General features: G+C 26.8%; 1 protein-coding gene across 1 annotated transcript in view; it reads left to right on the top strand.

The window, feature by feature from the left end:
• LOC129607231 (kelch-like protein 17) overlaps window positions 1-23,713 on the top strand; it is a 73,816-nt gene extending 50,103 nt beyond the window's left edge. The window contains exons 3-9 of the mRNA XM_055518056.1: window positions 10,948-11,350; window positions 15,091-15,334; window positions 18,901-18,997; window positions 20,125-20,361; window positions 21,568-21,674; window positions 21,794-22,782; window positions 22,845-23,713. Of these exons, the coding sequence (XP_055374031.1) occupies window positions 11,325-11,350; window positions 15,091-15,334; window positions 18,901-18,997; window positions 20,125-20,361; window positions 21,568-21,674; window positions 21,794-22,782; window positions 22,845-23,058 (1,914 nt within the window). The 5' untranslated portion in view covers window positions 10,948-11,324 and the 3' untranslated portion in view covers window positions 23,059-23,713. The remainder of the gene's footprint in view (window positions 1-10,947; window positions 11,351-15,090; window positions 15,335-18,900; window positions 18,998-20,124; window positions 20,362-21,567; window positions 21,675-21,793; window positions 22,783-22,844) is intronic.
• The last annotated feature ends 271 nt before the right edge of the window (window positions 23,714-23,984 follow it).

The following is a 23,984-nucleotide window of genomic DNA, read 5'->3' as shown; positions in this document are numbered from 1 at the left end:
TACTAAAATCTAAATTAATTCGTCCTCGTCTTTCTTCAGAATAATTCTTGGTGTACCTTTGCAAACAAATATTTTATTCTCCTTCTTCACGGATAACAATTTTATTTTATTAAAAATAAATAAAATTACACCTTGTTTTTATAAACTATAACCTCTTAGGGGTCAAGGATTTTCATTGATAAGTATATCAAAGATATTAATAACATTCAAGGATATCAATAATTTTCAATACTATTTGTTACACTTTATTAATAAAAAAAAATACAAATAAATTCTAAAAATAGAAAAACGTTATTTTTTCAATGAAACATATGGAAAGCTTATTTTAAAATCCTTGCCTCTCTTTTACCTCAGACATCTCTTAATATGATTTTTATGGACAACACAAAAGTTAATAAAAAATAAAGAAAAAATTATTAAATAAAAAACTTAATTTAAAACTGCCTATAGTAAATTAGTTACAGTAATAATGAGGAAAACAAAAAAAAAACAAAATATAAGAAAATGGCGTGACTTGTGAACTTTTGTTTATTAACTTTTCTAAATAGCTTTAAATAAAAATTACAACAAAAAGAACGAAAACATAAAATAGAAGAAACAAAACACATTTTTACTTTTCAGGCCTATAAATATTGATTCTCCCCCTCTTAACTCTCCCTTCTGTCAATCTATAACCACTTTCTCTCTCTCTCTCTCTCTCTCTCTCTCTCTCTCTCTATCTCCAACTGTTTCATTCTCTTTCTAAGTTTTTCAATTAATCAAAACAACATAACTTTTTACATAATAATAAAATTAAAGCATGTAGGCGGATGAGTGAGTATAAAATAGAAAAAAAGTGATGGATTTGACAGATAGCATAGTAGTTCTTTATTTCCCTATTTTTTTTTTGTTTTATTTATTCTTTTTTATGTCATTTTTTTATGTCGCTTCTAATTTTTTAGGTATTAATTATCTTGACATGTTTTACAATTATTATTATTATAAATTTAATACTACATAACTTTACTGATATATATAGATTTGAATTAAGCTTTTGATAACATACATTAAGTAAGTATAGGAAAGAAAATAATGAAACATAAAACGGTAGTAAAAAATCCACGTTCAAATGTGTAATTGTCACGACAGTTGTATATAGTAGGTGGTGCGACATCTTGTGGGATGAATATTTTCTTAAACATAACAATATAATGGTTAGGTTAATGCAATAACAAAAAACAAAATGTAAGCAATAGAAAATTTGCCTTGGCATTAGAATACAAAAACCACTATGCTGAACATAACCTTAAATACTTAAACATTTTTGAGTTTGTAAGCAAAAAAAATCGGCGGAATGATTTGTAATCATCAATAAATCAATTATTTATTATCAAGAAGGATGATAAACTATTTTCACTGTTTAAGGCACATAATCTCAACTACCCCAGTTTTTTCGTAAAATAATTTACAATTTGCCGAAAATTCAGCAAAAACAGGATTTTTGAAATCATTGTCCTATAAATTTCAATAATCATAAACAAATCTCAGCAATATGACAAGAAATTCTAACTTATTATTATAAGCTCTTTTGTCAAATTACTTATAATTAATAATTAATATGAACACAAGGTGGCTTATTAATGTTAATTGCCACCTTGCTTTTAAAATTCAAATTAATGCAAATATATTGTAATTCAACGAAGCTACTACATTAATTTTGACTTCTAATAATTCACGAATAAAATTGATGCTCAGTATGGTAAACAATCGTACCAAATCTTAAATGACAAAAATTTCTCAAGTGACCCTATTATCTTTATGCAATACTCAATAATACTGTTTCACCTCGATAGTGATGACATTTTATTTTCTGCTCTTTTTTTTTGCATTGTAATTTTGCTTCCTTGTCATTATTATACTCAAATTTAAATCAATTTTTCTTAATATGGAAATTGTCAAATTTTTAAACAATATAATTGATGCTGAAAAAGTAGTGACAGAATAAATATATTTTAATTTGTTTGACAAAATATTTAATTGAAACTATTATTTATGGCTTTTTCACAGAATATTGAACAAAAAAAACAAATAATTTCATTGTTTCAATCTTGACCCGCGATGCCATCACAAAAGGCTTTTGAACTTTCGCAGTTTAGTTCTATATAACGTGCTTAAGGTTTTAATTGCAGCAAAAAAAATAAAGTAAATGGTAAAATTTACATCATAAATTTTTTTACTGGAAGACTTAATTCAATTATATAAGACGCAATAAGGTAAACACATTCAAACGCATACAGTATATTTGTATATTGTTTTAGCTCAAAACCATGAGCTGATTAAGTGTTTTTATTATTATTTTTTTTTTGCTGGTAATTTCCTTTTTGTTTTACTTTTCCAAGAAATCATATAGGTACTGAATAAGTCAATACCTGTATACCGTGTATTTCTTTTTTATAATTTGAAGATGATTTTATTTTAAGGTAAATTAAGTTAGGGTAAACGTTTTCTGTAAAAAGTTATTAAGTTCATTAACTTCTATATAAATCGTTAATTGGTCATTCGTTGAAAAAAAAGCAGGCACCTACATACATGTATGAATGTATGAAATATTTTGTACACATAAGAAAATTTTAAGTGTTTTGTATAACAAATGGTAATTTGGACCGTTCAAGAAGTGTATGAAGCTCATTTAAGACATTACTTAAATTTTACCTTTATCTGTATGATTAATCTTGAGGCACATGACTCTCTCTCAAATTTTACTTAATTTGAAACATAGAAACGAAATCAAAGAACGATTAACTTAGGAACGCAAAATGAAATTCAGTACATTCAATTAAACCATTAATTAAATTAATAAAAAATTTAAAAATTTGTATGTTCATACAAGTATGTTGCAACAATTTGTATGATCATACAAGACTCTTCATACAAAAAGTTTATAAAATGTTTCGAACAAATTAATTAATAATATGTATGAAAAAAATCGAATATTAAAAAATAGAATCGAATAAAAAGAACGTGAACAACGCAAATTCTCTAAATTACAAGAATAATTTACATTGTTAGTATGAGATTCAATTCAGGAAATCATTGCTTTGCTTTGTTTTTTTTTTGTTTTATACAATTATAATAAGAGACAATGTGTCAAATAGTCTAGAGTTCCAATAAAAATTTTATTTTTAATTGTCTTCTTTTATATTATGCATCTACTGTATCTATTAAATGAGTTATTTGTAATGTCTATAAGGACTTTAACCTTTACAACAATTATTCTTTCTTCAATTTATTTCAGTTTAAAAAAAATTAATTTGTAATTCATATCAAGTACTTACATTCATATATAAATTGTGAATATCGATTATTTGTGAAAGTTTTTCAATATAGTTACAATGAAATGCATGATTACTTGATATTCTTCTAGTGTTCAATATTCCCATCAGATGAAAGCATATGAATACAAAGAAATCAAACCGTTTACCTGAAATGATAGGATGAGAAATTTTAAACGGGTCTATAAATTTTATCAAAATTGCAACTGTATCTAAGAAATCATATCTTTTATTCAAATTTGTATTATTAAGGAATAATTAATGTATGCATAAGAGAAATTCAAGCATTTATGTAATATCTCACAGTACGGCAATTTTGGGACCCATTCGATGTTATAGTATCAAAATTAATAGGAGAGTGCGAGAATGTCGTCGTTGCGCTGGCTAGACACAATAGATCAATGTTGATCCTACAGTGTACCGCGATATTGTGGGAAATGAAAAGGCTGATGAGCTTGTTCGGAGGAGGTAGCGGGTACATTTGTCGGGCTGGGGATTGCTTTCGGGTACCGAGACCAACAATATTTCGGTCACTCGATAGTTTAGTCGCCAGGGCTAGGAATGGTTTTTGGGTTAGTGTCCAGGATTGACGCGCGCCAAGATATTTATTGTACTCTCCAATGAACGGGGAGAATGTATAGGGATGGTTTATGACTTGGGAATCAGCAAAATATAAACTGGAAAATAAAAATAATGCAATACTAACAATTTTAACAAAAATTTAGTAAAGAATTTACTTTATATAATTGCATATCTGGAGTGCCCTATAGATATGCAATTTTAAAAAACAACAAAAATACTATAAGTAAAACTAGAAGAACTATTATTATTACAATTATATTTATTGGCACTTTATACGGTATTGTTGGCAACACATCGTTATAACTAATAATGGTTATAGTTAAGGGCTTTATTTCATTCTCTACTCAATATAAGGAAGAGCAGTTGAAAAAAAAAAAAGTTTTTGTTAAGTTTTAAATTACATTTGGACATTATTGTCTTCCTTTTTTTTATTTCCATAATATAGAGTAGTTGTGTTGAGATGAGTGTTTGCTTAAGCTTATTGCATTTACAAATCTATATTGTGTATATGTAGGGTCATTTTTCAGCATTTATTTTTATTGAACACTAACTATCTACATATACACATATTGTCTTGTCTAATTTGTGTTGCAAATTTTTATTTGAAATAAAATAAATTACCAATTGTCTTACTATTTGGGTGTTGGGGCTGGTTGTTTTTAATTTTGTTCTTTTTTTTAGCATTATTTTTTAATCTTGTTAAAGGGTGAAAATATTGTATTTTTTTAAGCTTCCATTTGGAAAACAAAGGCATGTCTATGTGTGTATACAAAGAGAAAAGAAAAGAGGTTATTCTGAGTCATTTTTCTATATTGGTAAGAATTGGCAACAAGAAAAATACAAGCGAGAAGAGAAAATTTATTAGAGGAATGAAGACTGAATGTAGTGGATTTGTTTTTTTTTTTTCAGTTAGTCTTTTTTAGGTTTTTCTTAGTTTTTCTAAAACAAGTTCAATTATTTTGTAATAAAGAATAAACTGTTATTTATTTTGAAGTCATTATATAAAGTATTATAGGTCATTTTACTTTAAGCCTTTTTTTTTTGTAATTAAAATAATTCTTTATTGCTTTTATTATTATAAGAATTGCATAAGAATAATTTTTGACATCGTTAACATTAAAGTTTTAAGTGATTCCTAAAAATTGTGTTACTATTTCTAACAATAATAGCCCGAAAATAGCAGCCGACAACGAATTACTTGTTCAGTGAGAAAGCATGCGGTGCAACCAAATAATTTTAGTGTAAACTAGATATGTGTCACCCGACAGATCTGATGCCTCTAAAATGGAGAGATATCAAAGCTGTAATACGGGTTATTTTTGAGCACTGTCTAATTGGCGAACACAACAGAAAGATAGGACGCCTTTCTAACGATTTCTACAGATGCTGCTGTGACGATGTGAGAGAGACGTTATCTCACCTCTGTGTTCATACCAAGCTTTTACACAGGGAATACGGTAGTTTTTGGGGTCGTATTTCCATCTGCTAGTTACGGACCTGGCGAATGTAAATAGCATGGATTAAAACCGTTTTATATAAGAGACTCGAACTGGTTAAAGAAGAGAGTGGCCTCCAGCGGTATAACAAAAGGCCTACGTAGCCTAAATATATTCTTTGATATAACCGGGTCAAGCTAACTTAACCTAACCCCTATGGTAAAATAAGTTACATGGAATATTTGTTATACGTATAACAAAACAATCGCCTAAATCAAACTATTATGACATTTTTTTTCTTAATCTTTTCAATTTACAAAATGTCGCAGAAGAATTTTTTGCTGTAGAAAAAAATATAGTGAGAATTAAAGAGCTTAATTTGAATTTATTTATTTCAAATGACATAGTTCTTATAAGTTAACAAGTTTGAGTGATTTTTCATTTCTTTACATATAAAATACGAAATAAATACTGTTATAAGATATGTAAATTTGTTATATTATGCTTAAGAAGCTTAATTTGACTATACTAATTATTAGAATAATGTGTACTTAAAGTTAATTTTCTCTATATATATATATTTTTCTGTATTACTTGTTATTTTCTATATTGTTATATACTACTAATACAATTCATTCTTATATGAAATTGCTCTAGAAATCTAGTTGAATAACCCCAATTAATTTAAAGAATCATAGCATAAATAATGTGAAAGGTGTTTACAATTAAAATTTTTACAATTTTTTATTTCTATTCTTTTTTAAAATGCATGACAACCAAATAAGAATACAAAAAGATTTCCACAACAGTTGCTATATATAAGTACTTTTAAATTCTCTACACAAAAAATAAATGCAAATTTTTATATTTTCATTATAAAAATCCAACCTCCTTCACCACAAAAATTATATTGAAGAAAATTTTATAATAAAAGAAGTAAATTTTACAGCAATACTATAAGAAACTTTTCTAAAATAAGATAAAAATTCCAAAAGGCTACATAAATTTTTCTACAATTTTAAAATATAAGGCGAATAATACCTGCATTTTTAAAATTATGCTATACACAGGATACTTACAAACTTATTTTAAAAATGTTATACTGCCGTAGATAATATATGTATATAAATGATGTACCACCATTATAATTTTTGTATAAAACAATACGAATGAACAAGACAATAGAACAAAACACAGGAAAACTTTTCTTCTTCTTTGAAAGATATAGAAATTTTCTATATCAAGGAATAATAATATAGAAGAAATACAAAGAATAAAAAGTTTTTAAAGAAACCTAACTATTTTGCTCACTTTTGTTCTAAATTTCCTTAAGTCTGAATGAGTTTTGAAGAAATTGTACACTTTAAATGACAAAAACGGTAGTAATAAATTCTTTGGGTTCGTGTCCTGAATTTAATCTTACAATTTGTGGTTTCCTGATACTCTCAACTCAAATGTTCTCTGTAATTATTTTCAAGTTTTCATAAGATATTTTACACGTCTTTATTTTTGTAAAGAATTTTCTATAATAAAAATTAGCATATAATTATTGAAAACTGGAGAAATTGAATGTGTTTTTTGTTACAATAAAAGGCTCTTATGCCTAAATTTGTTTATGGAAAATTCGGAAATAGCCGAAAAATCCGTATCCGTAGAAAAGGAACTTCCAAGTAGATTTTGTTTAAATTAAATGAATTGATTTGAACTTAATGTTAAAATACACGACGACTAAAGAAGACTTATAGCACCCAACCCCCGCCCCTTTTTTACACACGACAAGCCATCTAAAGGACTCCTTCAAGCTCAAATAAATAAAGCTTCATATTTTTCCAGAACTTGCATTGAGATTTCCTTTGCATCTTCACTAAGCTTGCTAGATACTCCCGTCACTTGAGCACAATTCCTCAGAGTTTGAATCCACTACAATGATTATCTTAAACTACTTCTCGTAAGGTTTTTTTTTTCTACTCCACGTAGATATTAATGGTATTTTAAGCTATTCAGGGTTTTAGTCCGAGATCCTTCAGTTAGAGAATAGGTTGCATAGCAAAGGCTTAGATTTACTTCAAGTAATATTCACCCACAAACTACTTTGTGTTTTCCAGAGACTCAAATGGTTTTCTCCAGAACTCCGACCTCACTCTCTCAGCTTTCCTTTTAGTCCATTTCAGACCATGTGAGCATGACTGTTCAGAAGGGGTACGATCCAAGGACAGATACACTAGCCCCTTTTCTTCGTCAGCATATCAGCAACCTTATTATTCAAATTTTATAACATGATTTTGCGAATAAAAAAAGAAAATTCACGCAATAGCAATCAATAAAAATAATCTTGAAAAATGAAAAAAATATTCTCATCTTTCAGCAATAAATTCAATAATAATTTTAACTCATTCCATATACTTTAACAGCATCCATTTTGTTTTCTTGTATTTTTTTTTTTATGCTCTCGCCTATCACCCTGCTGTCATTTTATATCTATTCTACTCTGATCAATTTCAACACATTATACGAAAAACATTTATTAATGCTAGCTATCAGTTACTTATTTTTTCTAATGTAATTATGAACACATTTACAATGATTTTCGGTTCGCATACCATCAAAATATGTCATACACATGGATTCCTATTTCTGTAAAGCGCAATAGAGGGCATAATGTATACTGTGTGTGAAAATTACGTCATGTTTCCTTTCTTATGATGAATTTTCTATAACATTATTAGAAATTGTTATCACTACCATCCCCCGCCCCCCTTCCAATATTTCTCTTTTCTCATTTTCCTTTCTCTCTCTCCCTTTTTCTGCATATCATTGCCAAATGAAACAAAATTTACAATACGGGTGTAAAGAAAAAATTTTTCCTTTTATAATTTCCGAATTAAAAGAAACAATCAAAAAATGCTGGTTTTATTTTCATCACATGTGCCGACAATGATGATGCCTTCTGAAAAAAAATAAGTAAAAGAAAAAGGAAGAAGGATATTCTTAAACTAAAAATAAAATATAACTAGGAATAATAGCGTAAGTGATTTGTTGTTCTTGTATACGAGAAAAAAAAAATAAAAAATAAATTGAAAAAAAAAAATGGTAAAAATTCAAAAGTTTGATTGAGAAGTCCATTGACCGAATTTTGTATGTACATTTATTTTTATGATTTTTTATATTTTTCATTACTCATTTATTTCATTTCTCTGCAGGAAACCGAGCCAAAGGAATATAATAAAAGAATAGAAAGCCCAGCATTGTTACCAAGATATTTTCTTCAATGTACTGGATCTTGTGTAGCTATATGAAATACCATTGAAATTTTTCATTTTTTCAAGCCCATTTAAGAATATTGATGACTTGTACAGTGCATTTACTTAATATGAATAGAACGCAAAAAAAAACACAGTTATTTAACAAGGAAATGAGCAAACGTTTGTATTATATAAATTACTTTTCTTTTTTGTTTACTGAAATACTTTTTCCTTTAAGGTCCTTATTTCTTCAATATAACATGTATAACAGTTTATATAAATCATGTATAACAGTTTTATATAAATAGGTGTTTCTTTATTCAAAGGACTTGTATTAAAGCCTGTATGTGTTCCAATATTACAGAAATCCTAAATTTTTTATTTTTATATAATTTGGCAATAATTGTGTTTTTTTTTTACATTTTGCTCTCAATATTATTTACCGCATTATAATTGGCATTCAAATATTTTATCGAAATTATATAAAAATATTCTGAATAAATTTTCAACATATTGCCGTAATTTTGTACAAAAAACCAATTTTACATGAAAAAATCCTAAAAATATGTTAGAAAAGCTTTGAATGCTCCTATAAATATGTGAAATAAATGAACATTATGTATATTGATTATACAAAACGCTATACTTAGATATTTGTACATAGATAAATGGTAAATTTGTATTTGACAAGGTGGTAAATTTATTTGAATTTTATTGCAGTAAATCCAGGGAGGATTTGAATTTGCCTTGCTAAAAATTATAGCCGCATTATAGTTATTATCTTGTTATACCACTTTAAGCGGAAAAATTATTTTTGAAAAATTTAATATCTAATGATTTTTAGAGTTTATTTACATACAAGCTTTTTCTAATGTCAGTAATCAATAAAATTAACATTATTGAATTATTCTGTAAATGGACAAAAAATTAAGAAAATTCCAAAACATTTATTAAAATATTCTGGAATGCTGAGATTATTCAAGCACTCAAAAATGCGGAGATAACAAAAATAACTGCGATATAAAAACTCACGTTTTCAATAAAAAATTTTTCATTAGAACTTCAACAATTCATTCAAACTCTTCCAATTCGTTATATCGCAAACTAACCCACAATCTCCGTTGTCGTAAGTTAGTTTCCGATAAAGTTTTCATTCATCAATTTGTGTTTGAAAACGTGGTTTCCGCGGTTTTATTGGGTCAAATTTCTTACAGAAAAAATCCCAGTAACTTAAAGTCGGTTAAGATTTTCAATGTACTGCGTCAAATAACGGACTATGGGATGCATGAGCCGGTGACGCGTATGTTGTGGAAAGTTAACTTGTATTCGTCTGTTTTTTATACGAACGTAAGTAAGAGGGTGCTTAAGGCCAGACTTTACGGTAGCATTGATTTTATTTAATTTTATTCTCAATTTGTTTGACGTTTTCTATTTTTTCTTAATTTACTTATTAATCTTAAATTGTTACTACTGATATTATCTTTTTCTACCTTTTTCTATTTCACCTGTCTTTCTATCCATAAATGAGAACGATTTTAGTTATAGTTATTAATAGCCACGTTTGTTGGCTAAATGATGTTTATTTTGTTATACTAGATGCTTGTACTAAGCAATCGTCTGATATATCAATGAAAAATCTTCAATAACATATCCTCCCTATTGGAAACGGTGCACTCCTCAAAGTGAGAAATCTCTATACAATTATAGAGAATATCCTACTATTCGATAGATCGATAGATCGTGTCGTACCTTGAACACATGCAACACTTAGACTTATCCCATTGAAGAAATTTTGGGATTAAGGTATAACTAACATTTTATGGTCTCACAATAAGCGTCTGTGTGATAAAATTACAATTATCTTCACGTTACATGGAATTAATCACTTTAATTTTCAATTAATATTTTTGAAAAATAATTAGTTAATCACAGTATTGAAATTAAATTTTCTAATTTATTTACAAATCATAAATCAAAGATTTCTACCCTATTTCATCTATATATAGAATAAATTAATTATCACAATATTCGAAAGGATATTTTACTAATAAATTCAATATATTTATTAGCAATTCAAAAAAAAAAGGTTCATTTTTTGTTTCATCCTTAAAATCCTTAAATCAAATATTGAAATTTCTTCTTAAATACTTAATTTGAAATTCGCATCATTTTAAGGACACAAGAGAGATTTATACTTAAATTTCCCTTAATAAATTAATTTTCAACTTTGCTTTAAATTAGCTATTTATATATTATATATATATATTATGTATGTATAAGTAAATAAAATAATACAGTAAATAAATATTTAAATAATTTGTTAAAAAAAAATTTTCTCATTTTTAATTTTTTTTTTTTTTCTTAAATCTTTTACAGAACACAGGACGTGTCAATTCATCGATAATTTTCTTCCAATTCAAAAAAAAAAATGGCTGCCATTAATTACTGCCAGATTTTTCAACATTAATATCAACACAACACACAGCCACACTCACACACCAAAAATATTTTTTTTAAATCCAACACAAATCAAAAGTAAACACGGAAGAAATACAACAAAAAACGCAAAGGAACGAAGCGAAAAAGAAAAAAAAATTTATTGCGGAATTCGATTCGAAAAAAAAAGGAAACAAATATCGAAAGGATAATAAAAAAAATAAATAACCAGCAAAGGAAAAGAGAAAAAAATATAATAAAAATAAAAGGAGCAAAAAATAAAGAATTTAAAGTGAAAATCACAAATTTAAGCAAAAATGTTTTTACCTGTGAAACCAAACACGTAAGTCAACTCGCCTTTTTAATTAAATCTTTTAAAAATCTCTAAAACCAATAAGGAAATCAATAATTTTTTACTTTAATAAGAATTAAAAATGATTCCATTTCTCTCAATTCCTTGAATATCATATTATGTGTGTGTCCTTCCCCAATTATATATTATGCACTATGTACTATTAATCTATAAACACCCCCCTGATTGATATTTTGTTTGATTTTAATTAAATAACCCCCCGAACCACTAAAAGATTCCCCACATGGGGTAAAATAACAAAAGATGTATATCTAAATTATTTATTGCACCATATTGAAGTACTTCGAATACAAATATAGTAACAGCTATGTATACATATATTAAATTAATTTTACTCAAGGGCGTACACACGTATAATAATATAAACATACTATATAAATACTAAAATAATTAATTTATTTTCGGAGAATGGAATATGATGGAAGGAGAATTTAGCAGCTTTTAATATCATTTAATATAGACGGAAAATTAACTATGTGTATACGCGGAGCATTTTGTTAAAATTAATTATATCGAAAGTGTTGAAATTAATTTGTATCAAGATAAATGTTTATATAAACGTTTCAATTGAATCTCTTAAAATCATTCAAGTTTCCTATAGTACAAAAATAATTTTCTATACAAATATATATATTACAATTAATTATGCCGTTATTGTTACAAAAAATATACAGTAAAATCTTTCCATATAGAAATAATTGCAGATTGTAGATTATTGAAGAGGGACCATCACCGTCAACGAATTGGACATTAACACTTCAACACTGAGAAATCCTCCCCCAAACCATCTGTACTTCCTAATGGCTAGAATAGAACAGTCATACAGAATATGTATGGTCGTCTTCTCACTGTTCTGGCAGAATCTAAACAAAAGGGTGTCCGATCTGCTTAATTTATACAAATTATATTTCACTGAACAAGGTTCAGTAGAGAACCCAGTAATATTGCGAACCCGAATTCAATTGAACCCTAGTAACCTTAACTTTGTAGACGCCTGAACTAATCCTGAGCAGATTATGAGCCTATCAGTGTACTATACACCCGAATCAATCTCAAAAAATTGACCATCTTGTCAAGAAACACGATTGTCAAGAAACACAATCGAAATTTTAACGTGGAATATAGGCTTCGCAGGCGGCTTTCCCGAAAATGAATTCCGTAAAATACATGGATATCCCAAGAAATAATGCCGTAGGCCAATTTTTTTCTTGTAACATAATAATTAGTAAGAATTCGGTAAGTTGTTAGCCGAGTTTCCCGCACAATATTAAATGTTTCTATCCAAAGCAGCAATGGGAGTCGTCCCGACCATATTGTTCCACCTTGCGTCATCACACAACGAACATATAGGTGACGATAAGCCTAGCAATGGCCGTGTATACCCGCAGTTCTACCCTAGAACTAATGCCCCAAACTTTCCCAACAAAACTCTTAAACGTTCACAAGGTCATCTGATCAATAATTGTTGACAAATGCTGCAATGTTACAAAAGAAAAATTGAGATTTTAAATATTTTATGAACACAAAATTAGTTTGCTCTAATATACTCGTACCTTCCATAAGTTGCTATTTATTAAATAAATGTAATTTTAACCTGCTCCCATAATTATGCAATTTTTTATGATTTTTAAAATCTCTTTTTATGATTTTTAAAATTAATTTAGAGGAAATTTTTGAATTGGGTTAAAATTTTATAATTTGAAGAAAAAAAGCTACTACAATAAAATTATACAAAATCAAGTCCAACAATTTAAGATTTCGATAACAAATCACCCTTGTAACAAAATACTTAACTACCATTTTTGAATATTATTGGAATTCACTGTGTTTATGCTTCTACTTTAAGTAAAGTATATTTAAAAAAAAAAATATCAAGGAAATTAAGTTACATTCCCATACTGCAAAAATGTACTTGCAAAACTTGCTTACATTCCATAATATAATTTTATCCTAAAATGTTTGTATCACAATTTTTGATATTCGTCGTATAGTAAATTGAAGCCGGCAAACTGAATAATTTTTCAAGGAAAAAATTTTCCAATCTTTAAAATAAACATTGAAAGTTTTCATAATAAAAATATTTGTGTAATAAAATTATTATCTACAGAGTATTGCTACTACTACTTTATAGTTCCAGAAGGAGATGCAAAAAAGATTTAACGGAAGAGAAGCAAAAAAAAAGAAAACAAAATATAAGGATATAAAATTATTATTTTAAAAAGTTTCCAAAAAAAGTAGATAAAATTCACAATAAAAAATCTGAATTATATTTTCTTTAATGTTTTCAACTAAAAAACAAAAAACAGAAATAATACCACAATGAAAATGCCGCCACACCACATCAAAAGCATTCAAAATTGTGAATTTTTTTTTTTTATTTTTGTTTTTCATTCAAAATTTACATCCTAAAATTTCAAGCTCCCTCGAAATATTCAACACACATCTTTACGTATTAAATTTTATAAAAACAAATTCTCCGTTTTTTTTAGTTTGCCCTTGTCATCTCCGCTCAGCTCTATAACGACTACCATCGCAAAGCAACCCATCGCAATCGAAAACATTCCATTGTGAAAAATGAAAAATATTATTCCTTTAATATTACAATAATGATAGTACAAAAATTATATTTTCTATTAAATATCAAAAAAATTTATTGATGTGTGTGTGTGTGTGTATGTGCATGTAACTGTATATAAATGAAAAACATCAATTTTGACGTTTTCAGAATATTTTGAGAAAAATTTTCATATTTCTTTTTTGAAAGCCTACTATATTTTTGCAGTCATTGTGAATGGAATTGATTAACATAATTTACAGGGTGATTGGAAAAGATTTAAATATTAATCCATATTGTATTAGTGTCACTTGACGTGATAGTTTGTTCAAATTTCGGAATTTGAAAATTTTATATTTAAAATCAAAATACTTTTTAAAAACATCCCATGACATGAAATGACGATCCTAACAGAATATTTGTAATTGATTTGGACTTGTATAAAAGTGTAATTTGACATGTGTTTGTAATTTTTCAATCTCTTCTTCTTGTAATTCAAACCTCTTGTAATCTTTAACATCCTATGAGTTTTTAAAGTACATATTTACTTTTTCACAATGACAAAAAAAAATCCGACATTTGTTTTGTAAAATGAAGTGCAAAGCTTTCAAAACTTCTACAAGCGCACTTCAATTGAATAACTTAATTAGTTTTGAATAAGAAATTTTAATTGTATTGCAAATAATACGGTCTCTGATACAAACACATATTGTTTAACGACATACATAGTTACATTCGATTTCCACCAGAGTGCCAAATCAATATTTTGAAAATTATTTTTTTATCACACTCTGTTCCTACATAGATAACAATAATAGAAAATTATATTAAATAAAAGGGGATGAATATGAAAAATAAAAGGATAAAAAAAAATTTCCATTACTATTCTAGTAGAAAAATAAAAATGGAAATATAAAAAAAAAAAATATTTTTTTTTTTTTGTTGCCTGTTTACAGTATAATATTTTTCGCCTTTTTATTTTTCATTTCACTAAAAGTCTAAATAAAATTTTATTGCTATAGCTTTAAAAATATTTTTCATTAAATTACATTAAGTTTTTATATAAAAACATATATAGATATATATATAGATATGTATATATATATACATACATTTGGTTATAATTTAAGATAACATCAAAATTTCTAATTCACAGAGGTCTAGATACAAATAATAGCAATGGTTTAAGTAATGGTAATGGAGGTAATGGTATTGGTGGCGCCAGTTCAAATAATAACGATGATATAAATACAGCAACAAGTAATAATTCAACACAAACACCAAGTGATTTAAGTCCACCAGGTCCAAATGAAGAAATTTTACCACAGGCACATCATCAAAATCCAGGACATTGTATTGCATCATTTGCTGCTATCAATAGAATGAGATCAAATGCTCAGGTAATTTTTAATTCATAAACATGTATACATATATGTAAACTGTTATAAAATTATAGTATAATCTGATATAACAATGAAAATATTTGTATTATTAAATAAAATATGTAATACAATTAAAGATACACTCAAAGAAATTTTTTTGTTAAATTTACTATAATGACAACGTAATGAACCAATTAACAATAATAATTATCATACTCGTAATTAAATATGAGCGTTATGAAAATTTCAATTGATTTAATTGCATTCTAAATATATTCTAGAAATCTAGAATATTATTCATTGAAAATCAATTTGAACACTGAGAAAAAATTTAGGGTTGAACAAGAAAATGCGTGATTATTTTAAAAATTGTTAACTTTTGTGACGATAATGCTCTGACAATTAAAATAGTTGCCCAACAAACCTCATAAGTAGAACAAAAATTTCATTCTGTATAAAAGGATACAGGTAAAAAGAACATAACGGGAAATAATTGCATGTACACCTCGTTTTATAGACATATTTTCAATTGACATTAAATAATTTAATGATTTTAGGTGCACAGGTACGAATAGTAACTTTGATACATAAAGCCCTATCTAAGATCCATTTCGTTCTTTAAGGATGTTCTTATCGTTAACGATGATAAAACAAAAATTTCTTGTCCCAATTTTAATCAATAAGATCTCACAAATTCACAAAATAAAAAAATAGGATTGTTATTGACACTTTTTTCCTTCAATTCTCAAAAAATTTTATGTTTGATTATCTTTTCCTATCAAGAGAAAAAAAATTATACTTAGAACAAACACAAATATTTTCCAATCTGTAAAACTGAAAAATAATTCAAAAATTTCCTTTAATTTTTTTGCACATTGTGCCGCATGACATCATAAGGTGTAACATGTTTATGTAAAATTTGACATATCCTTTTTTTTCCTTTTCCAATTTTTTTTTCATTTTTATTTCTTATTTTTGAATCTTTTCCTTTTTTTATGAATATTATAATATAAACATTATATGTATTGCAATTTAAATAAAAATTTAAATGATTTTTCTGTCAGATTTTAATAATTTTTTCCGAACGTATCTGAAATTCATGTCCTTTTTTGAACAAAAACAAAAAATTATAACGACTATACACGGTATAAAATCCTATTAAAATATTCATGTCTCATATTTCCTATAGGCATGAAATAAATTCACAAGAGTAGCTTTTCATAATAATCACATAAGAAAAAAAACGAAAAGAAAATAAAGTTGACAATTTTTTTGACACAACAATAATTTCTTTTTTGTCTCTTTTTGTTTATCTCGTGTCTCTTTTTCTTTATATATGCATGTAATTTGCATATATGAGCAATTTAAATGGAATTTCATTGTTAGTTATTGCTTAGAACTTTAATATCATTTTGTTTTTTCAGAATAAAATATATGCATACATATGTATGTATTTTCCTTTTAATTTTTAATCTCATCCCCTAAAGGGTACAGACAGAAACTATAAAAACATACAAAGATATATGGTTGTAATTATATTTTCAAAAATTCCATAGAATACTCAAAACTCATGAATGAATGCTCAATTTATATAAAATGTTAAAATTTTCAAAAAAGAACCTAAAGGTGCCTCTTAATATTATAAGAGTAGAGAGAGAATATATTTACGTCATGTTAACATTTTAGAACGGTAAATAATAACAGAAATGATTTAATAGTCTCTCTCTCTCAGTGTAATTAAATAAAGCAGTCAGAATTAAAATAAATTTAAATTGTCTGAAATCTATTTTTAGTAAATGATTTATGTTTCACGTTTACTATTCCGCTTTGGTTGACATATCAAAATTTTTCGCAACTGCACTGCCTTCTAACATCAGTCAAACTTCAGTTCGAAATATTCATCGGACCAGTTTCCAATTTCCAAATTGGCCCTTCGGGTGTTATTTTCAAAAGCTCACGCTTTTATTCCATAAATCAGACCGTGATTAACCAATAACATTCTGTGTTCTAAATTCTAAACCTGAACAGAAATTTTATTAAACTAAAATGTGCTCTTCTTTAATCCAATTTCACTTCATTTTATCTTTTTCACTATTGGATGCTATTTCTATTCCAAAGAACCTACATATCACACGTACATACACACACGCATGTTAATATGTTTTTAGGGATATGAAAAGTATCAGTTGATCGGATCGTCTGAACCCTAAACTGTTTTCAATTTCGACTATACTGTACGAATTTACATGCATGTATGTATGTCTATACATATTTATTTAAATCGGTATAACGTCATCTATGTCTGGAAATTTGATAATGATAAATGAACCTTAAAAAACAAACTTGTTACAGTCGATGAAATTATTATTCGTAACAAGAAAAAAATAAAAAAAAATAAAAAGGACAATAAAACGAAACAATGTTCTTAACCTCAGAATAAATCATTTATACCGGTACATATTCATACATACACACATACATATTTTGTGTATACCAAAATAGAAGAAGAACGTGTGAATATCTTTAATATTACATTTTATCCCAGGATATTGTTATCCATATGTATCCTTCCCCAAGGATATTTATCATTTGCAATGCATATATGAATACCAAAACAAAAAAGTAGCAAAACTAGACAGAATTCTGGAATTCTATAATATTGTGATTCTCATATATTACGTTCTTGTTTTTGTAAGAATATACATACATACATTTATAGTGCATAGCACCTATATTTGATAATACTTAAGTTGTCTGTGAATAATCTTAAAGCACATAATTTGAAATTAAGTAAAATGAATAAAAAAATTCAAATATTTTAAAAATTATTGCACACAACATTATAATCGGGTACATTTACGTTTATGATGACATTAAATGGCATTTTAAAAAATTATCGTCCATGAACGAGTACATTGACAATTCACAGTTCGGCAAATAATATACCTTGTAAGCTGAATTGTCTTTGAATAGCTCGTTGCTGCAACTAAAAATCTCAGTATTCATTCATTTTTATTCTACACCTTTACTAGTACAACAATTTTAATAGTAATAGATAAACGAATCCAATCCAAATTGTGGTTCAGCTCATGTTAATTTACATTATTCGAAAGAAGCCAACTGCAAGTTTTGAATTCGAAATTTACCAGCGTCATAAAAGCCAAAAAATATTAGAAAATCATTAACTATGCATGTGTTCGTTTATGCCCAACTGATCGCTAATCAGTTGACAATTAACATTTTACAGTTTGAATCTTAAGATTGACATTAAGCGGAACACAATGCTATTTTTCTAAAACGGAACGACAATTTTTTTATATATACTCGAAGAACATTTGTTCAATTGCAAATTATTATCCTTTTTAGTATAATCCATGTAGATTTCTAGACCCTAGGCTCATATATAAGAACTCTTTACATTCTTATGTTTGTTTCTTATTAAAGTTTACAATTTTACACGCTTAACGTACATTATATAAAATGATAATCTTTTTGCAACACATTAACTTTTATTTCAACGTTATTTTTATTTTGTTCTTTTCATCTTCTTATATTATTTTTTGTTTTTGTATCTTTTTGAACAGCTTTGTGATGTTACACTTGAAGTTGGAGGTGAAGAAATTCATGCTCATAAAGTGGTTTTAGCATCAGTTAGTCCATATTTTTATGCAATGTTTAATGGTAAGTATACCCGTAAATTTATGTATGTAGGTACTTATATAAGTCTCAAGACCAACGTACATCTACAATTCATTTTTTTTTCTTTTTTATGGAATCTCGCTCATTATCATTTTCATTTCAAGTTGGATTTTATTTTAACTTGTATATAATAGTAGGTATATTCATATTATATATAACTAAAATAAGAGAAAATAAGAAAAAAGGTTATAAATTTTAATGGTACTTAAGCCCTTAAGGCAATAGAGATGTATATACATATATTCGAGTACATTATATAACATTTTATAAAAAATTAAACTTTATCTTATATACTAAAATGTACATTATAAAAATTAAGAAAAATCTCAAAAGGATATTAAGAATTTTTTTTTTGAAAATTGTGCAGCACTTTACTAATTAAATGAAGAAATTTTTATAAAATGCATTTCTCCAAACTAAAACTTGTTAATTATGTTTAATTTTAAATTAAAACTTGTCATTCTTCTGTGAATTGCAAATATTACGTAAAGGAATTTAATATTATAAAAAATTTAAGTGGATATTAAACTGTATAGGAAGATGAAAATTTCAAAAATCCGCTAGAGAATAATTGATAATGTGCAGAAAATCTGATATCTTGTCAAGTTTTTAATAGTTTTCATCAGAATTTCACAAAATTCCTGGTACTGTTCCTTAAAATGTATTTGATTTGATTCTCCTTAAATTTTGGGATTTATACAATTTTACGTTGGCCTTATTTTCTTTTTACATCAAAAATTCTGAGCTTAAGCTTGTTTGAAGCTGTTACTTATATACTAATTTCCATTTAAATTGGCAATTGAATCCCATAATTAGCATTTGAATCCCATTAACATTTGAATCCCATTGCAGCCTTTCACCGCTTTCATTACATTTTTTCAAAAAATAAACCAAATTAAATTAATTTAGGTCCCTTGACTTTTTCAGCTTGTCTAATAAAAAAATTCATTTAAAAAATTGATTGATTCCGATTTAAGTATCAAATTTTTGAGCTTCTGAAATTGCTTGATTCCATTTCTACAAATATTTAAATTTATATTGTAAAAATCATTTATTTAATAATTAACAATTTTTTTTTTATATTAATCATTTACATATTTTTGAAATAGATGATATGCTCGAACGTAATCAAGGAAATGTAACATTACATGATGTTGATCCAACTGCTTTAAGACAATTAATTGATTATACATATACAGGTGAAATAACTATAACTGAAGATAATGTTCAAGTATTATTGCCAGCATCAAGTCTTTTACAAATTCAATCAGTTAGAGAAGCATGTTGTAAATTTTTATTAAGACAATTGCATCCATCAAATTGTTTAGGAATACGAAGTTTTGCTGGTAAGAATTAAAAAAAAAAACAAAAAAAACACACCTAAATATTTTTATAATTTAATATTAAATAATTTTCAGTCTCCATTTCTCTGGCCTCTTCTATTATTTATTTATTAAAATGCATACATATTTCCTATATATTTAGAACGCAAATAAACCACCCCCAAAATAATAATTTTCTTTAATCTTAAATTACCTAATAGTTGTCTCTCTTTTAAAAATAAATTTGCATTGCAAGAAAACAAAGAAGAAAAAATTTTTAAATTAAAATAAAATGACGGCATAGAACATTATGAAAACAAAATTATCAATAAGTAGGACATTAACCCATAAAATAATAATGTCGGTCGGTCGGTCGATCTCTTCAGGGCTTTCTATTTCATGGGAAACAGCTGGTTGGTTAATATAAATATGTACATACTTATGTACATAATATATAATAACCTAATAAATACCACCCCAGAAAACTGGAAAAGGCAAACAATAAAAGGAAAAATATTAAATCACAACGTTTTCATGTATGTTCCCCCATATTATGTCTACAAAATACCTAAAAATACATTTCTTTTATATTTCATACCTAAATCGATTGGGTTGAACGGAATGCGAACACATTTTAATTCACAAATGTAACATTAAAAAAAATATGACCTGATGATGTGTAAATGAACAGAACAGAAGCAAAATGAAAAAAAAATTAAAAGTTAATCGATTTTTTGCGTCGTAAATTCAATACGATTGCAAGAAGTAACTACCAGTATGGAAGCTAAAATGAAATTAAGTAAAAGTGTGAAGCAAAAGAAGAGAAAAAGAAAGATGAATTTTCTAATCTCATAACACATTTACGCAATGGAAACATAATAATAGAATTGTTACATTTTAAATTTCCATTAGATTCATAAAAATATTTTGATTATCAAGCATGTAGCCTCATGATTCAAATAGTCGATCTTAAATTCAAGAAACGATAAAAATCAGAACTGTTTTATTACGGTTAAGTTGATTTTCTTCTTTATGTCTTCTGATATTGTAATTTTCAATTACTTATTCAAAAACCTAAAACAGAAGATGATTAGTCCTTGTTTACCACATTTATAATAATTTAAATGAGATTATAATGTAATTACAAAGAGTAAACTAAACAATTTTTCCTATTCATTGCTGAAATTGAAATTCTATTCTCATTAATAATAATCTTTTGTCCATTGACAGATGCCCATTCTTGTAAAGAATTGCATACACGTTCTCATAAATATGCACTGCAGAATTTTCAACAAGTTGTTAGCACTGAAGAATTTCTTTTGCTGCCGTTCGATGAAGTAAGTTTTTTTTTTTTTTGAAAATGAAACCAAAACCATATGACATTTTATTAATAAACCTAAAATTCAAAATAAATTTTTTTTTAATATTTAACATTCATTGTAAATATTATTTTTAGGTCAGAGATTTAATATCAAATAATCAATTAAATATTTGTTCTGAAGAGAAAGTATTTTTAGCTGTATTAAATTGGATTAAACATGATTTAAGTGAACGTCAAAAGCACATTTCAGAATTAATGACACATGTAAGATTGCCATTAGTTAATCGTGATTTTCTAATGACATGTGTTGAATCTGAAAATTTAATAAGAGATGATCCACAATGTAAAGAATTATTATTAGAAGCAATGAAATATCATTTGTTACCAGAACAACGAAGTTTAATGACAACACAAAGAACAAATGAACGTCGTCCAGATGGTATGAAACCATATATATTTGCTGTTGGCGGTGGAAGTTTATTTGCAATACATAGTGAATGTGAATGTTATAATCCAAGAACAAATACATGGACACCAATATCACCAATGTTATGGCGTAGATCACGTTCTGGTGTTACATCATTACATAAATTATTATATGTTGTTGGTGGTTATGATGGTGTTGCTGATTTATCATCAGCTGAATATTATAATCCATTACGGAATAAATGGACAAATATAACACCAATGGGTACTAAACGTTCATGTTTAGGTATATGTTCATTTGATGGTCTTGTATATGTATGTGGTGGTTATGATGGTGCATCATGTTTAAGTAGTATGGAAAGATATGATCCATTAACTGGTGTTTGGAGTTCATGTCCAGCAATGAGTACAAGAAGACGTTATTGTAGATTAGCTCAATTGGATAATTGTATTTATTCATTGGGTGGTTTTGATTCAACAAATTATCAATCATCTGTTGAAAGATTTGATCCAAGAGTTGGACGTTGGACACCAGTTCCAAATATGACAGCTAGAAGAAGTAGTTGCGGTGTTGCTGCTTTTGATGGTCATTTATATTGTGTTGGTGGTAATGATGGAACAATGTATATGTCAAGTGGTGAACGTTTTAATATAAGACGTAATGCATGGGAACCGATTGGAGCAATGCATTCTAGAAGGTAAACTTAATTATTTTCAATTTTTTTTTTTCCACTTGATAATTTTCATATTTTATTTTTAGATCCACACATGAAGTTGTCGAAGTTGATGGTTATTTATATGCACTTGGTGGTAATGATGGATCTTCATCATTGAATTCTGTTGAAAAATATGATCCAAAAAATAATAAATGGAGTATTGTAAGTTCAATGGTAACAAGACGTAGTTCAGTTGGTGCCTCAGTATTAGAATGTTTCAATTTGGAAAGAGGATTAGTACAAATGACAAATTTATGACCTTTATCATCAATTGTTGAAGCAACTGTTAATTCACAACCAACTGGAAATGGTAATAATAATAGCAGTAGCAGTTCTCCACCTAGTATAAGTTCATCGGTGCCTTCTTCTTCTTCAACATCATCAACATCATCTTCATCGTCATCGTCTGGGTCATCTTCATCATCAGCGGTATTATCGGGTAACGCAAATAAATCAGGCATTTAACAACCAGAAAATGATGTAGCAGCAGAGTAATAAAATAATAAATTACAAACAAAAGTACAGACTAAAATAATGAAATTATTTGCCAAAAGTAAAATAAAAAATATGAGAAAATTATTTAATTACCTTGGAATTTAACAGTTTTTTTTTTTTTTATAAAATTTCAAATCAAATTTTAATATTTACATAAAATACATTAAATAATATTAATCAAAAGTTAAAAATGAACTTATAATCAAAAAACAAAAAAACAAGGCGAAAAAATTCTCATTTTTAAAAAGTTAATCATTTTAGAAGTCACATAAAATATTCTAGTCATAGAAAATCAAAAAATATATTTAGATTAAAGATGGTAACTAATCACAAACCGTTCATAATCACTTGAATCTAGTATTTGAATTTAGAAATTCGATAATTAAAAAATTCTGAAATCGAAAAAATTTAAAATGTTCAGCGTTAATATTAAATTTCCATTAAAACTTAAGCATTCAAATAAATTTTGCATTGAAAATCAAAAGAAAATTTTGCATTAAAATTAATAAAATTAAAGGTAGTAACAAAAAAAAATTTACAAGTACTGCAAGCCTTAATTGCAAATATGTTTGAAAAATACAATTAAGAAATTTTCATTCTATTCATTTTGCCTAGTTAGTTACCTTCTTTATTTTATTAAAACAAAATTTAATTATAAAAAAAAGTTTGTAAATGTTAAAAATATTTTT

This window comes from Condylostylus longicornis, unplaced genomic scaffold (genome assembly GCF_029603195.1).
Source record: "Condylostylus longicornis isolate FDR11 unplaced genomic scaffold, ASM2960319v2 ptg000027l, whole genome shotgun sequence".
Lineage (NCBI taxonomy): Eukaryota > Metazoa > Arthropoda > Insecta > Diptera > Dolichopodidae > Condylostylus > Condylostylus longicornis.
This window is presented reverse-complemented; position numbering and strand designations above follow the sequence as displayed.